We start from the raw sequence: 17,634 nt of genomic DNA, 5'->3' as shown, positions 1-17,634 counted from the left end.
CACAAAGTAAGAAAGTCCTCAAAACACACAACACAACACAAAAAGCACAAAACTAGAAACTAAAAACAAAACAAAACCCTCAAATCCCTGTAAGTATGGAATATATCATAATGGAGTATTTCAAAGAGATACAGGGGCAATCTGAAAGTGGCCCCAATGGCCAAAACTGGAACAATTTGGGCAATAAAATAAATTGAGTAACTAAAAGAAATTATACCCTGAGACCAAAATAAATACCCATGAGTCCATACTAATATAAATAAATGATTGAATAAATAAATAAATAAATACGTAAATGGTGGAGAAGGGACAAATCTTCAGTGCATAAAAATTGCAAAGAATTTATGTAGCTACTCTGCAGTAAAGCAGTAGGAACGTTCCTCTCCACTCCTTAAGGATAGCCTTCACACAGTAACTTCCTTCCAAAGACTAGAGTATGGGAAAGAGGGGAAAAATAATAATTTTAGTATTTGTGGAGAAATCTGACAAAGATGGTGGAGTAGGGGATACAAGCCTAAGTTGTTATCAGTTTAAATAGACTGTTATAACTGTCAGATATTTTACATAAGCCTCATGGTAACCACAAAGCAGAAACATATAGTAGATACATAAAAGATAAAGAGAAAGGAATCAAAGCATACCATTACAGAAAATAGTCAAATCACAAAGGAGGAAAGCAAGGGAGGAAGAAAGGAACAAAGAATCTACAAAACAACCAGAAAATAATTGTCCAAATGGCAGTAGTATGTACCTATCCATAATTACCTTGAAAACAGAAAATAAGTGAATTAAATTCTCAAATCAAAGGACACAGAGCGCTTAATGGGTTGAAAAATTAAGACTAAAGTATATTCTGCCTGTAAGAGACTCATTTTGGCTTTAAGGACACACAAAGACTGAAAGTGAAGGGGTAGGAAAAGATACGCCATCCAAACGAAAAATGAGCAGATGTAGAAGTACTTGTATCAGACTTTAAGTCAAAACTGTAAAAAGAGACAACCAATATAATTATACAATGATAAAGGGGTCAATTCATCAAGAGGATATAACAATTGTAAATATATACGCACCCAACTATATAAAACAAATATTAATTTAATGGGTCTTAAGGGAGAGATAGACAGCAACGTAATAATAGTAGGTGACTTTAATAAGCCACTTCAACAATGGATAAATCATCTAGACAGAAAATTAGTAAGGAAACATAGGACTTGAAACATACTTTAGACCAAATGTACCTGACAGACATACATGCACATTCCATCCAATAGCAGAAGAATACACATTCCTTTCAAGCACACACAGAATACTCTCCAAAACAGATAACATATTAGCATGTAAAACAAGTCTTATCAAATTTAAGAAGACCGAAATCATATCAAGTATCTTTTTTGACCACAATGATATGAAACTAGAAATCAATAACAGGAGGAAAAATTCTCAAAATACGACATACAAATGGCTTTCAGGTATATGAGAAAAACGCTCAGCAGCACTAATCATCAGGGAAATACAAGTTAAAACCACAATGAGCTATCACCTCAGACCTGTTACGATGGATATTACTAAAAAGACAAGAGATAACAAGTGTTGGAGAGGGTGTAGAGAAAAGGGAATACTTGTGCATGGTTGATGGGAATGTAGAATATTACAGCCATTGTGGAAAACCATATGGAAGTTCCTAAAAAAATTAAAAATAGAAATATCATATGGTTCAGCAAACCTACTTGTGGGTATATATCTGAAAGAAATGAAATCAGTATGTTGACAAGATATTTGCACTTCCATGTTTATTGCAGCATTATTCACACAACCAAGATATAGAATCAACCTGTGTTCATCAATGGATGAATAGATAAAGAAAATGTGATAAATATACACAATGGAATATGATTCAGCTTTAAAAAAGAAGAGGATGCTGTCATGTGTGACAACATGGATGAACCTGGAGGACATTATGCTAAGTAAAATAAGCTAAGCACAGAAAGACAAATACTGCATGATCTCATTGACATGTGGACTCTAAAACAGTTGAATTCATAAAAACAGGGAGTAGAATGGTAGTTTCTAGGGGCTGGAGGTGGAGGGGAATGGAGATGTTGGTCAAAGGACACAAAGTGTCAGTTAGGATGAATAAGTTGCAGTGATCTATTGTACAACATAGTGACTATAGTTAATAATAATGCACCATACACTTGAAAATTGCTAAGAGAGTAAGTCTTAAATGTTCTCACCATGAAAGAAATGATAAGTACTGAAGTTATAAATATTTTAATCAGCTTGGTTTAATCATTTCCCAATGTATGAAAACATCATATTGTATACCATAAATGCACATACTTTTTATGAGTCAAATATACTTCAATAAAGCTGAAAAAAGATTAACATCAATAGTAATAAGTCATATTGATAGCATATATCCTCTAATGAGGTGACAAGAATGGAACTCTACCTCTATGTTTTGTTTTCCTAAAACATATTACCCCTGTGTAATCATGAAAAAAATGTCAAAAAAATTCCAGCTGAGGGATCTGCCACAAAAAACCTGATTACTATGCCTTGAAACTATCAAAGACATCACAAACAAGGAAAGTCTGAGAAACTGTCACAACCAAGAGAAGCCTAAAGAGACATGAATGTAATGTGGCGTCCTGGATGGGATGCTGGAACAGGAAAAAGACACTAAAGAAAAACTGGGAAAATCTGAATGAAGTGTGGATTTTAGTTATGTATTATTTATAAATATTAAGTTTATTAATTGTGAAAAATGTACTATAATAATCAGATGTTAATACTGAGAAAAACTGTGTGTGGAGTATCTGGAAATTTTTTGTACTATCTTTGCAACTTTTCTGTAAATCTAAAACTGTTCTAAAATATAACTTTATTAAAAATGGCAATGATAAACTCATTGAAAGTTAACATAAATAATACATGAATTAAAAATTATTCTATTTATTTCAAAAAAATTATTAAAGAGAGGGGCATTGTTTTGCATTTTTGCAAATCCCTTTAATATCTAGGTTGATAGACATCTGGATTCTTATGTCTGCTTCTATATTCAGTGTGTTGTGATATCAGAAATCATGGAACCTCTGAAAAACTCTACTGTAGACTCATGAAAGAATGAGTATGAAGAAGGTAAATAATGTCTTCCTGTCTTTATATAAGTAATTTTAACCTCATATACCTCTTAAATGTATCGCAGGAGTTTTGTCACTACACTTTGAGAATGCTGACTTATATTATAGAACACACAGGTTATAAACCCCAGGATATTAACAGAAAAACTGGCAAGGGAATATGAGAATAGAAAGTGACAAATTTCCTTTTCCTATAAATGGAAGTAAAAAATGAATACTGTTATTAAAATTATGTCAATAGTTGTCAATATAATGCCAAGTGACATTATAAATATTATAAATGTTAATAGCTGTGGAAGTAGGGAACATTTTTAAAAAAACTTTAAGAAAACTATTTATATAATGAAATAAAACATATGTATCTTTGAATTACCAAAAATTATAGTCAACAAAACCATCTATAAAGGAAAAATAGAAAAAAGAGGAAACAAAAACCAGAAAGTATTAAACCAAATGATGAAAGAAGACCAACTATAATAATATATACAGATAAAGACAATGAGTGTGGAAATGTTCAACTAGCCTATTAAAAGAAAAAAGAATCTTAAGTTATGAACCAATATCAAAATATACTGTATGTAAGAGGAATTCTCACAACAAAATGATAGAGGAAAACTAAATATGTGGAAAAAACTAAAACAAAATGATGAAAAAGTATAAGTAAACAAATCAGAGGTGTTGCTATTAATACTACAGGAAGTAGTGTTAATGGCAAAAAAGCGCTAAATAGAGATATAAATATATTTTCTGTTACTAAAAGTATAATCTGTAGTGAAAACAAACATATCTTCAGCACATGTAAGACAAAGCTTTTAAAAATATAAAGAGAATTTAGCAGAAGAACAATTACAATGAAAGATTTTAAGGTATCACTCTCACTCTATGATTGGATAAGTTATCAAAAATTCATAACAGCAACAATTTGAATAAAACAATAAGATGATTCACTAAGCAACTTTGAATCCTCATCTGTCTCCATATTTCAGGCCATAAGAAGCATTCTAATAAGTCCCAAAAGGTAACCCTTGGTATATGCCATAGTCTGTTTCGCATAAGAAAGGAAGGAAAGAGGGAATGGAGGCAAGGATCAAAGAAGGAAGGGGGAAGGGAGGAAGCAAGGAAAGAAGAAAGGAAGGAAGAAAGGAAGCAGAAAAGAAAGAAAGAAAACTTGAAATACCTTGGACTTAAAATTTTTCTAAATATCTATCGAGTCAATAAAAAAATTTATGTAGTGGTAGATTGTTTAAAAAGCAAAGAATACGAGAGCACTATATATCAGCGTTTATGGAATGGAGACAAAATGAATTTTATTGGTAGATGTTTTCACTATTTGACAAGTGAAAATAAATAAACTGAGTATTAAAATAAAAAATCCAGAAAATGTGCATTTAAATGAACGTAGGTAGGGGGAGAAAAATAAAAATAAAAGATACATTAAAGAATGAAAGGCAATAGAACTGGTAAATAAACTATTTTGGCAAGTATTTTGGAATAAAAATAGAGGAAGTAGAAATTAAAAATGTGAAAAGATGATGTATAATTGTATGTTATTGAATTAAAAAGTCACTATGAAATAGATTTTTTTCTTAAAAACATAAATTAACAAATTGAAAAAGCAGAAAAACTAAAAGTGGCAGTGATGAAATAAAATGTATTATAGAGTTTCTTTCACAAAGGGCTCAAGGGTGAGCTGGTTTTATGGGTAAGTTCCTTTGCTAATTCCAATGCTATTTTGGAAAACAAAGACAGTTTTTAAAAGCATCCCTAACCTTGATGCCAAAATCTGATGAAGACAGCACACAGAAAATCAAACAAATATTACTTTTTGATATTGATATAAAAATCCTATGTAACAAAACTAGTCAGTATATCAAAAGCATAACTTACCATGACCAACTAATAAGAGACACAGGGAATAGAATTAAAATGATTTGCATACATGGGGTACATTAAAAAATACTTTTCTCAAAAGATGCTGATATATTTTTACAAAACTGTCATACTAGGAATAGTATAATGCTTGTTAAAATAATAAAATGTGTGACTATTGATAAACAGTCTTCTCAGCAGTTCATTGAACATTGAACTTAATTGTGAAACCAGTAACCCAAAACCTACTTAATGGTAAAGTATTGTAGGTGTTTCCAGAAAAGTAAGAAAGTTAACAAAATTGTTATTACTTAATACTGTGAGAGTTACCGTCATTACAATACAACATGAAGCAGAAATAAGAGGCATAACCCCTAGAAAGATGGAGACAAAATCATTATTTATAGATGATATGATTGTATTCCTAGAAAAAAACAGCTTAATCATTATTAGAATCAATAAATTGGCTAGATAAAAGATAAGCTCACAAAACTAAGTTACTTTGATATATCACCAGTTGGAAAATATAAAATAAATCATTTCAAAATTTGTACATAATACTCAAATTTAAGCTCCATGTAGTTAATTCCTTTTCCCTCTGAAATGGTTCCTGAGATTATCAAAGGAATGTAAAAATTCGTCTCAGCTCTGGAAACAAGTGCAGGAGGTCACCCACTGGCTAGAGTAAATTTCTTCAGTTACTGAGCAGCTGAGACCAAATTGAAGGAGGATCTGGGCAGCTGCAGGAAGAACAACCTGTTTGGGAAAACAGTTGTAAGGAACTTGCTGCAGTGCTGAAGGCTGCAAGGTGGAGCTGAGGAAGGGCTTGAGAGAAGCGGTGAGGTCAAACCTTGAACCTTCTGTCATCTTTGGGATGTGCAGTCGGCATCGGGGTAAGAAACTGACAGCTCGCAGGCCAATGTGCACTTCCCATTGGCTTGAACATCTGGAGACACGAACTGTAATGACTAATGAGGGAGAGGGCAGGGCTCTGAATATCCTCAGGCTGCTCCTGTACAGTGTTGAAGCAGCTGGGAAGGGCAGAACCACAGCAAAGCCACACGTACTCCTTTTTAAATCTGGAATTGAAAGACTTGAGTAGAGACCGCTTTAATTTGGAATCTATTTTAACTCTCCATACCGGACTACAGTTATTAGAATGAACAAAAAGAGAAAATGGTTGGATGTTTGCTGAAGCTAATGTGGGAAGAAAAGTAAATGTCTCTTTGTGAGATATCTTACTTCAAGAAACAGGTGGAAATTCAAAGTAATTCCATATTTGTTTTTAAATGAGATTTGAGAGGCTGTTGCACCTATGAGAAGGGCAGAAAATACTTCTTTCAAATGAAAACATGATTACAGAATTAAAAATGCTGTTGCACTTATGAAAAGGGCAGAAAATACTGCTTTCAAATAAAAACAGGATTACAACATTAAAAATGCAGAGGAAGCCGTGAAGAGCAGATAATCTCTTCATCTTACAGTTTCATCAGAAATGCCTAAGAATTCACCCAGAAACTATAAAATGATGAAAGAAATAATCAAGTTAGTAAAATAGTAAGGGACATGGAAAGTACACAATTTATGTGTAGCAATAACTCTGAAAGGAGAGCAGAAAAGAGGGCAGGCCATTAAAAAACGTGTTTTTAAAGGAGAATTTCCCTGAACTAGAGATCTGACTTTAGATTAAAAGATCTCAGCAATGACAGAAAATGACAAAATCCTCTACATATACATGTCTTCTGGTGTGGCTTTTGAAAATACAATACGAAATGAAAAATCTTAAATGTATGCAGGCAGAAATCACAAATTATGTAAAATGGGAAAAAAATCAGATGGTATCAGATTTCTTCACTTAAGTAAATATTGGAAGACCATGGAACAGTGTCTTAAGAATTCAGAGAGAAAATGATTGTGGTCTATTTTTCATACATTCATTTTATTTCATCTTTTTATTTCTTGGTGATTTTTTTCAAGTGATAATATTTTTATTCTAGAAGTAGATGTCTCAAAAATTTCACATTACTTAATTTAAAAATGCTGTCAAGGCAATAATTTATTTTCAGTATAGATGAATTATTTTAAATTGCAGAAAAGCTAAAGTAAAAATTTTAGATGACCTATAATTCCACATCAAAGGCAAAAACATTGCATATTAAATTTTGCTGCATAATTTTCCAGACTTTTTACCTATAATCCATAAGTGCATGAATACACTTTATAAAACATACAAGGGGCACTAACTGCACATATTAGCTTGAAGCCTGCTTTATTTACTGATTATAATATTATGATAAATAATATGATCACAATATATGATCAGTATTAATATTTTCACATTAATTAATGTGCTTGTATAATGCCATTTTAACAGCTGTATAGTTTTTTGTATGAATGATCCATCATTTCTTTAATCAATCTTTATGATTTGATATTTGTTTCTAATTTTACAGCTCTATAAACAATGCTGACATAAAATCTTACATAATATAATTGCTGTTAAGACTTTCTAAGAATGTAATTGCTGATTCAAATCAACTATACATTTGAAAACTTTGACAGATATTGTCAAACTCTGCTCCTGAAAACAGCTCCCACCTTCGCCATAACCTCATTGATACTTAACATTTTCATTAAGTTTAACATGTGCCACTGAAATAAAGGAAAAATTGTATACATTATTTGGAATATAATTTTTCATATTCTTTTATGAGCTGTAGTTTTTTGAGGGTTGCTTTACTCTTATTGATAAGCTGGAGTCCTCTATGTTAGTTTTTCTCATATATTATAATTTTTTTCTCTTTTTGTCACATGCAGAAGTTCTTCATGGAGTTTCCTGATATATAGAATTTAACAAACACATCTATAACTATATCAGTATATGTTTATCTACTTAAATATGCAAACCAGCAATCTTTCATTTTGGCTTCTGCCTTGAGGGTTATGCTTTGAAAGCCTCTACTCCATCCCCATTTATTTGGAATTTATATTGGTTTTAAGTTGTGAGAAAGGAATCCAGTTTTATGGTTAGTCCAGAGTTTCTCCAGAATATGTTTTATGGATAATACTTCTGTGTGATGTTTACAGGATTAATCAAAAGAAGGATTCCACAATCAAATAAGTTTGAGAAGCACAAGGTTTAAGCAAAACCACTGGATTTCTTCACTGCAATACTTACTAGGATGGAGACTAGTCTTTGTAATAGAATTTGAAGTGGCAAAACATTAGACACAATGCAAATATATGTCAATATCATACTGGATAAGTAAATTATGGTTTCTCCATATAAAGAATACTATGCAGCTGTAAAGAAAAGATGTGAGAATGCTTGCAATACTGATGGGAAAGGATGTCCAAGATTGTTAACAGAAAAAGTCAGAATAGGGTATACTGTATATTATATTGTCCATTAAGAAAGGAGACAGTAAGAATATATGCTTACACTTTCTTAGATGGCATAAAGAAATGTTAGAAGGTTCATTAGAAACCAGGAATGGTGATTATCCATAAAGTGGTAGGGGTAGAAAGAGGGCGAGTATGTGAGAGAGAGAGAGAGAAAGCTTTTCCTAATTACATTTTTACACTTCCTGATTTTTAAACCACACAAATATAGTATGTATACATTTTTTAAAAAAAATTTAAAAAGGAAACCCTCTCAAAGGCTCCAATATGCTATTATATATTGTGACTCTCCAAGTTGTGGGCAGCGGTAGAATAGAGAGTAATCTACAAACTCATTCAAGTACAGAATTCTAGAATTTTAGGTTATTCAGGTTTCCAAAAATAGTTATGGAATAATCCTTACAAATTTGACATGCTATCTTTAGCATATACTAAACACAACATTTTATACGTTTGAGTTTTTGTGTGTGCATGTGTAATTTCTAGTCTGCTTCTATTAAATGATTCTACCCCTAGTACTGAGTATTTTGATATCTCAAATGGCAAGTCATTTATTATCATTCTCTTAAAAGTTATTTTGCTGATATCAAAATTAATTCTTCTTGTTTATTATTTTCTTGAATGAGTTTTGTCCATTAACTCTTTCAGATGATTCACTTTATCAAACTGCCTAAATATACTCTTAGGAATAGTTTGAGAAGAGCTGATATCCTTAGGAATTATATAAAGAATAGAAGGGAAACTGTTTTCTATATATCCTTAAACACTTTCTGTGTTTTGAATCATGTGGAATGTAGTTCTTAAATATTTTCATATACCATCCAGTAAAGTCTAAATTAGCATGATATTATTCATTTTCCTCACATAAATTCTGGCTATTTCTTAATTATTCTAAGGGTTTTCACTTTTGTTTTGAAAAGGAAATCCATTTTTCATTTTATTTTGTCAAGGATTATTGCTGAATAATTATTGCTGAAATGAGCTACTTTTTTCTTCAACACTTACTACATTTTAACAAATTTAATTTTGGCATTTCTTGAGACAAATATATGATGCTCGCCTTTAACAAATTAATTTGAAGAAATATAATAACAGATTTCCTGATAATTTATTTGCTGGTATTATTTGCTGGAAAAAGTCATGCTCAAAACCGTAACATTGCTGTTTCAATATAATTTTTATTTTTTTGGTGAATGTTTTAATTGGGATGTTTGCATCTATATTTGTAAATGGAGTTGGTCTGAAGGTTTGTTTTTGGAGTTGTCTTTGTTAGCTTTCTATATTTAGGTTTTACCAAATCTCCATAATAAATGAGCAAGATTTCCATATTGTTCTGTACTCTTGAAGAGCTTATAAGAGCATTTGAAAGATTTTTCCCTGCACAGATTTTGATCCCAGTGCCTTTTGTAAATGTAATTTTTGAACAGTAGTTTCATTCCCCTTTACCTCCAAGCTGTATCAATTTGATAATTTATGGTTTTGTGGAAAATCATCCATTTAATCTTATTGTGAATTATGCTCTCTGGCCTCTGTGCTTTCTCTTTCTCCATCTGAGGGCAGCTGCCTCCAGAAGTTGATGGCAGCACCCCAAAGGAGTCCTAAATTGGGTGGACCCATCTTTCTCAAGGCTTGAAGGCTCACACTTTCACCTCCTAATTAGAAGCTACCGGTATGTAGAGGCCGTAATAGCCCTTGGTGGCTGCCTCCTGTTTGGCTCTATCTGCACAATGTCAACCAGAAATGTAGTAAAATTTCTGGCATTTGCGTGGCAACCTTCCTAGTTTCTGCAGTAACGTTGGCTTTCCTCCTTTCTTCTTCTTCCTCTTTTTTTTTTTTTTTTGCTTTGTTCACTCTGATTTCTGTCTGGGAGTCAAGGTTAAGGGCATGTTTTTATGCTAGCATGTTCCCCTGCAGTGTCAATGCACTTTTCCCTCTCAGTTTAATTGCTTTTCATCAACCAAAGCGATAATACTAGGGGCTCTGGGTTGTATTTATAAGTGTAGTGGGTGTCAGGGGAATAGATTAATCACAACAGCTAGCACAAACAATCAATCCTGGAAACACAAATATGTTGACACCCCTTTGGCCAAGGCCTAGAGCAGCTTGCCAAAGGATCCACTTTTTTTTTTTAATTTGTAAAATAATCAAGAAGATGGAAAATTTGAGAAGTAGTGCTGTAGGTATATTTTTAAATATTCCTCTCTTACTCCCTGTTAATGAGGTGATTTTCAATTTTTATTATTGTGAACGAAAGTAAAGAATACATATAGATATAAAAATTTCGGCTGATTTTTGATAATGAATCATAACATACAAAAGATGAAGTGCTGTAAATAATGACAATGACATATTTTTGTAGTCTGCTGTTACAGTTGGTACCTGTAGAGAATTATATTAGAGCTAACATATTCATATTCACTCACATTTCCACAAAATATCCAGTTTATTAAATGAACGATTCTGTTTTCTAACATAGCCTCCTCTCCCACTGTTATTGGTAATATTTAGAATTCAGAATAGGAATGTCTTACTTCTTGCTAAAACTCTACCATAAAATTATGTACATAGAAATTTAATTATCAGAAAATGACATATGACCAATATTAATAAATGACTCAGGGAAGCAGAAATTCCCAGCTTGTCTAAATCTCATTTTTTTGGATGCCTTTTTCATTTTTCATCCTCATTACAGATTTTTTTCTTGGCCTTGGTTGTGGGTTCTCTGATGAAGAAATGTTGGCTCATTCATCTTCCTTGTCCTCAGGGGGCATTGCCCTAGTACCTTCTGAGACCATTGCCACCCTACAGCTCACATAACAACTACAAGAGTGGGCTTAGTTCTGATTAACTTTGAAACCTACTGCATGCTCCTCATAGTTTTTATAGAAAAAAAGAAAGGGTCAATGCATTTTGCAAAGCCAAATTTTTCTTCTTTATACATTCACCGTTCTTTCTCTGTGCTTTCTTCTCCAATGGGAAGAGTCACCTTTGATTACATGTAAAATCTTTATCACCTGTCAGTCATCTCCACCTTCCTAGAACTTCCTGTGTAGTGTCATAGTTTTGCCAGAGCAGCCATGCTAAACTGCTGGGTTGTTAATTATTGCAGGACTTAATTACAAATTATGATAATATTATATTAATGATGAGCCTAACTCCCCATTTTCAAGAATGTTATAATGTTAGCATAATTATCTATAACTGTGAATTGTAAACACAGACAGGGAATGGCAGATAAAACTGAACCAGTTCCCCCAGAGATCTAGGAATATAGCTAGAAGCAGCTAACTTTGAAGCTGGTGGTTTATCTTACTAGTTAGTTAAGAGAAACCACTGAAGTAATAAATTTTCAAAGGAGGGGATTTGTTAACATATGCGTGTGTGTGTGTCTTCACATCATGTCATAGAAACAATTTTAATAACATAGAAATTGTTTATGATATGGTAAATGAAATAAGCAGATTATAAAATATATATATACAAATGACTATTAAATTATAAAAAGATGTTCGTCCCCACTCCTAAAAGGGAAATGAGCATCTTAACTATGAGATCCCATTCTCATTTTTTTTCCCCCATCAGATGGGTAAAAATCTAAAAGCTTGATGATATACTTTGCTGGTGAGGCTGTGGAGAAACAGGAAGTCTCACACGTTGTAGGTGAGAATGTAAATTAGTACAATCTTGTATGGAGGGCAAATATCAAAATTAAGATGATATAGTCTATTTTTGAGATTTTATGCTGTAGGTGTTCTTGCATGATATATATAAATGTTATTCATGGTGGCACTCTGTAATAGCAAACCGTTGAAGACAATCTAAAGTCCACCAATAAATGATTGGTTAAATAATAGCATACATTAAAAAAGTGGAATACTAAGAAAAGAACAGAGAAGGGGTCGGGCGCCGTGGCTCACGCCTGTAATCCCAGCACTTTGGGAGGCTGAGGTGGGCAGATCACAAGGTCAGGAGATCAAGACCATCCTGGCTAACACGGTGAAACCCCGTCTCTGCTAAAAATACAAAAAAATTAGCCGGGCGTGGTGGCGGGTGCCTGTAGTCCCAGCTAATCAGGAGGCTGAGGCAGGAGAATGGCGTGAACCCAGGAGGTGGAGCTTGCAGTGAGCCGAGATGGCGCCACTGCACTCCAGCCTGGGTGACAGAGCGAGACTCCGCCCCCCCCCCAAAAAAAAAGAAAAAAAAGAGAAGCTCTTTATGAAAAATATGGAAATATCTCTAAGACATACTGAGTTTAAAAAAACAAGGTGCTTAACAGTGTGCATAATAGGCTATGTTTTGTGTGATAAAGAGGGAAACAATCTATATTTGTGTTGACTTGTACTTATATAAGGCACTTTAAATTTTTATAAGACACCACATTTTTTTTCTTCTTCTTTGAGACAGGGTTTCACTCAGTCACCCAGGCTGGAGTGCAGTGGAGTGACCTCAGCTCCCTGCAACCTCTGCCTTCCAGGCTCAAGTGATCCTCCCACCTCAGCCTCCCAAGTATCTGGGACCACGGGTGAACTTGCCACCACGCAGAGCTAATTTATTTGTAGAGACGGGGTTTCACCATGTTGCCCAGGCTGGTCTTAAACTCCTGAGCTTAAGCGATCCACCTGCCTGGGCCTCCCAAAGTGCTGGCATAACAGGCATGAGCCACTGCAGTGGGCTGCACAATTTTTTTTTTCCATTCTAGTGATGATGGATATTTGAAACATCTCCAGTTTGGGGGGTATTAAGAGCAATGCTGATGGGAACATTATGTTTGATGTAATTGAGTGCATATGTGCATGGGTTTTTTTTAGGGTAATTACCTGCAAGTGAAATTTCTGAGTTATAGGGTATGCATCGCTTCTTCTTTTCTAGACACTATAAAAGTATTTTCTGGGCTGGGCGCGGTGGCTTATGCCTGTAATCCCAGCACTTTGGGAGGCCGAGGCCGTCGGATTACCTGAGGTCAGGAGTTCAAGACCAACCTGGCCAACGTGGTGAAACCCTGTCTCTAGTAAAAATACAAAAAATTAGCTGGGCATGGTGATGGGCGCCTGTAATCCCAGCTACTCTGGAGGCTGAGGCAGGAGAATCGCTTGAACCCAGGAGGTGGAGGTTCCACTGAGCTGAGATAGTGCCATTGCACTCTAGCCTGGGAAACAAGAGTAAAACTCCGTCTCAAAAAAAAAAAAAAGTATTTTCCAATGTAATTATCAATTTATACTTCTTCTAGCAGTTGACAAATGTTCTTATTGCTCAGTTTGAAACACTTAGTTTTGTCAGATTTCTTAATATTTTCTAGTTTGATGGCTGTGTAGTAAGATCTCATTATCGCTTTAATTTGCATTTCACTGGTAACAAATGAAGTTGTGTGCCTCCTCATAATATTTATTGGCTTTGTGGATTGTGTGTGTGTGTGTGTGTGAAGCCCATGTTCAAAACCTTTGCCCATTCTTTTATTGGATTTCCTGTCTTTAACAGTGCTTAATTTAATTGATGTTTTAGTAAACGTTAGTTTAACTGTATTCACAAATGTTAGTAAATAGTTCGAATGAATGATCATGGTTGAAGGTCCTCCATACAGCCAGAAGGCAGATGCAGCAACCTGAGATTTTTCACAAAACATTTTATGTAATTAGCTTACACAAATTATTCATCAATTAAATTGGGTCTAAGCATCTGCCCATCACACTGTCTGCTGCCAGTCATCTTCCAGTGAACCCAGATTAATGAATGATGCTAACGTTGGTAGTTAACATTCACTAGACCCTTACCCCTATGCAGGGCACTAGGCTGAGGACTTCATGTAGGTTATTTTTACTTACATCTCTCAATGTTTCTTTGTGGAATGTACAGCTGCTCCTCGACTTACAATAGGGTTAGATCCAGATAAACCCATCATAAATTGAAAATATTTTAAGTTGAAAATGCACTTACCACACCTAACCTACCAAACATCATAGTTTAGCCCAGCCTACCTTACATGTGCTCAGAACACTTACATTAGCCTACAGTTGGGCAAAATCATCTAACACAGAGCCTATTTTATAATAAAGTGTTGACTATCTCATGTAATTTATTGAAAATTATACTGAAAATGAAAAACAGAGTGGTGGTATGAATACTCAAATTACAGTTTATACCGAATGCGTATCACTTTCCCACCATTATAAAGTTGAAAAATTGCAGGTTGAACCTTCGCAAATGGGGGATGTCTGTACTATTAGGCTCAGAGCCTTAAATTACTTGACCATTATGACTCAGCTAGAGAGTGATGGGACTGGGAGCTGATTGCTCATCTAACTCCAGAGCACACGCTCTTCTAATTATTATACTGCCTCAAAACAAGTTTCCATCTAGATTCAAATTTGGGATTGTTGTGTACTGTGAAAGTGGCAATCATTTCTTCTAAAAGAAGATAATATAATTAATTAGTTTGTTAGACATGGTAAAATTGAAATTGTCTAGAAAAATATTATAATGTATTATGAAGGATACTGACAAAAAGAAAATAGGTTTGAATAAAGCTATGCTATGCACTTATGTTTCCATCACTGTCATTAAGTGAATGACAAATATACTATTTTGATTTACTATTGTATCAATAAACATGTTACACTTCATGAATAGATAACGTTAGATGCTCTTAAGCCAAGCTTATTTTTTAGGTTAAAATGATGAAATAAACAACAATGACAAACATAACTGTACATCCAGTAGCAGCTACCCTAAATTCTCAAAGCAAGGAAATAAGACAATCCAACACATCATGTTGAGTCTCAAAGAGATTTTTCTAGTCATTCATAAGCATAAAACACCAAAATGTTCAAAATTAAGACCCCCCCAAAATATTATTCTTTTTTGGAAAAGATCCCAGAGATCTGTAGGAAAATTAGTCTTTATTTCCAAGTTAAACTTTGAATTTGTTGTAAGATTAAAGAACTGTGAGTATTTTGAAACAAAAGTTGTAGAAAGTGATCAGATTTTGAAAAGACCATGAAAACTAAGAGCTGAGCTACAGCCCATGGAAACGATGGGAGATATTTCTGAAAGTTTATATAACGAGCTTTAATTTGGAGATCTTTTTTTTTTTTCCCTTTTGAGGAAACCTTCTGGCTTGAACATGTTCACAGGTTATGTATGGCTTGTAAAGCTGTGTTCTTTCTCCCTCTGGGAACTTGCTCAGGCTTGTAGTTTCATTTGAAAGAATAATTTTCGATATTTCCTAGGCTGAGCATTAATCCCTCCATTGCTTGATCGATTAAATCCCACTGTCTGTGTCTGGAAGGCGATGTCTGAGCTTTATGTATTGCTTTCCGGCAAGCTGCATTTCCATGCTCATGGAACAGATGCAGCAGGGTAACTGTGTGCAACAGGCTTTCAGCCCTCGAAGCTTGGGGGAAATGACAGGTATGGTGTCTCATTTTAACTTAAGTTTAAAGGTCTCATAATTATACTGCTATCTGATGAATTTGGTTCACACCTTTTGTATGGCATTTAACAGCTTATAAGGTGAGAATACATTATCTCTTTTGATCCTCACAAGAATTGTTTATAGGAAACAGAGCTCTATTATCTCTCATTTTAATAACGAGGAGAGGCTGTGACCCTTGCCCAGGGTCACATGGCCAGTAACTGGCAATCTTGTAATTAAAATTCAGATCTTTTGATTCTAACACCAGTGTTCTTTTATGATTCACATAAAAAACCTGAGATTGCAGAATTATAGAGGGCTTTCAAAAAGATCCACATTATCCATGTGCTCTGAGTCCAGAAAACTAACTGTAATATAAATGTCACATTGCGGCTCACTTGAGCAGAACAAAACAAAGAATATGCCATGTCAGTGTTGCTTCAAGGATAAGAAGTCTTGGAGAAAATTGCTGGGATACTTCGAAAAACCCTAAATGTGATCAGGCAGGCCCCTAGAAGATAAGTATGTCTGCCCTGCAAGGGACCTGTAACTCATAAGTTCTCAATGCCTGGCCTGACCTTCCCATGTGTTTCACCTGCATATATTCTATTTCTCCAGCTGTAAAATCCTGGGTGTAGGTGTATTGTTTTGGTCTTCCGCAAAGGGGAATCCTTATCTCAAGATTTTCAAGTGCAAGTACCTTATTTGGGAGAAGAAACACCAGTAGGAAAAGGGAGCAGTGGTATAGGGAAGACGCAGTCGCCAATAAAGAGTACATTACCCAGGCAGCTACCCGTGGAGATTAATCCCACAGGGAAAGCTCGGACATGATGTAAAACACAAACCACAGAGACACACTCCCCTGAGGGGTGAGAGATGGGTGTTCAGATGCCAGCTCCCCTCAGGCATTGTTCTTTTGTTTTTGCAGTGCAGAGTGAAAGCAAGTTTATAAAGAAGGTAAAGGTATAAAAGGATGGCTACTCCCTAGACAGAGCAGCCCCTCAGTCATTGTTGAGAGCTACTGGGAGTGGGAGGTAATTCCCCACCTTCCCACATCCTGTGCGGGAGAGAAGAGTGGCATTCTATAGCTTAGGAAAAAGTTCCTATGCAAAGAAAGGCAGATCCCGGCAGGGTAATATCTCTGGTAAAAGACCCGAGGGATATGGCTCTGCTATAATAGGATCTAGATCTTACACTTCAAAAATTATCTTTCAATGCTCAGAATAGTATTTGGGATACTGTAGTCCCCTGATAACTGTGGACACATCAACCTGATATGAAGGTATATGTGAGAAATGCTTGCAGATACACATTAAATCTGTACCAACAAAAGAATATGGAAAGAAAGAAAGAACAAGAAGGGGCCAGGAAGGCACCCTGCACCATCGTTTCTTTGGCATGGGGAGTCATCTCTACTCACACTTTCTCATAAATCTTGTTAGGATGCTCTGGCCATTCGATCATGCACACGACTCTGCTGGGCATGGTCTCTGTGGTTGAGTAGTAGCCCTGGGGGAAGGCCAGCAGGAGAGCCAGGACCCAGATGACACAGATGACCACTTTGGTGGCTGTGGCTGACAGCCGGGGCTGGAGGGGATGGATGATGGCCATGTACCTGGAACAGAGAAGAAAGAACAAAGTTCTGATTTGGTCACCAAAATCTGCATCAGAGAGTCCATATTTTTCCTGCCAATAAGAAAATTCATGGAAACTGGGGACTGTTGTGGGGTGGGGGGAGGGGGGAGGGATAGCATTAGGAGATATACCTAATGCTAAATGACGAGTTAATGGGTGCAGCACACCAGCATGGCA

The 17,634-nt window shown here is 35.0% G+C and overlaps 1 protein-coding gene across 1 annotated transcript in view; it reads right to left on the bottom strand.

The window, feature by feature from the left end:
- Window positions 1–17,634, bottom strand: part of TACR1 (tachykinin receptor 1) — a 154,035-nt gene that overhangs the window by 55,642 nt on the left and 80,759 nt on the right. The window contains exon 2 of the mRNA XM_054476537.1: window positions 17,243–17,437. Within this exon, the coding sequence (XP_054332512.1) occupies window positions 17,243–17,437 (195 nt within the window). The remainder of the gene's footprint in view (window positions 1–17,242; window positions 17,438–17,634) is intronic.

The sequence above is a fragment of the Pongo pygmaeus genome, chromosome 12 (genome assembly GCF_028885625.2).
Source record: "Pongo pygmaeus isolate AG05252 chromosome 12, NHGRI_mPonPyg2-v2.0_pri, whole genome shotgun sequence".
NCBI lineage: Eukaryota > Metazoa > Chordata > Mammalia > Primates > Hominidae > Pongo > Pongo pygmaeus.
Note: the sequence above shows the minus strand (reverse complement) of the source record. Positions and strands in the feature narration are given on the sequence as shown.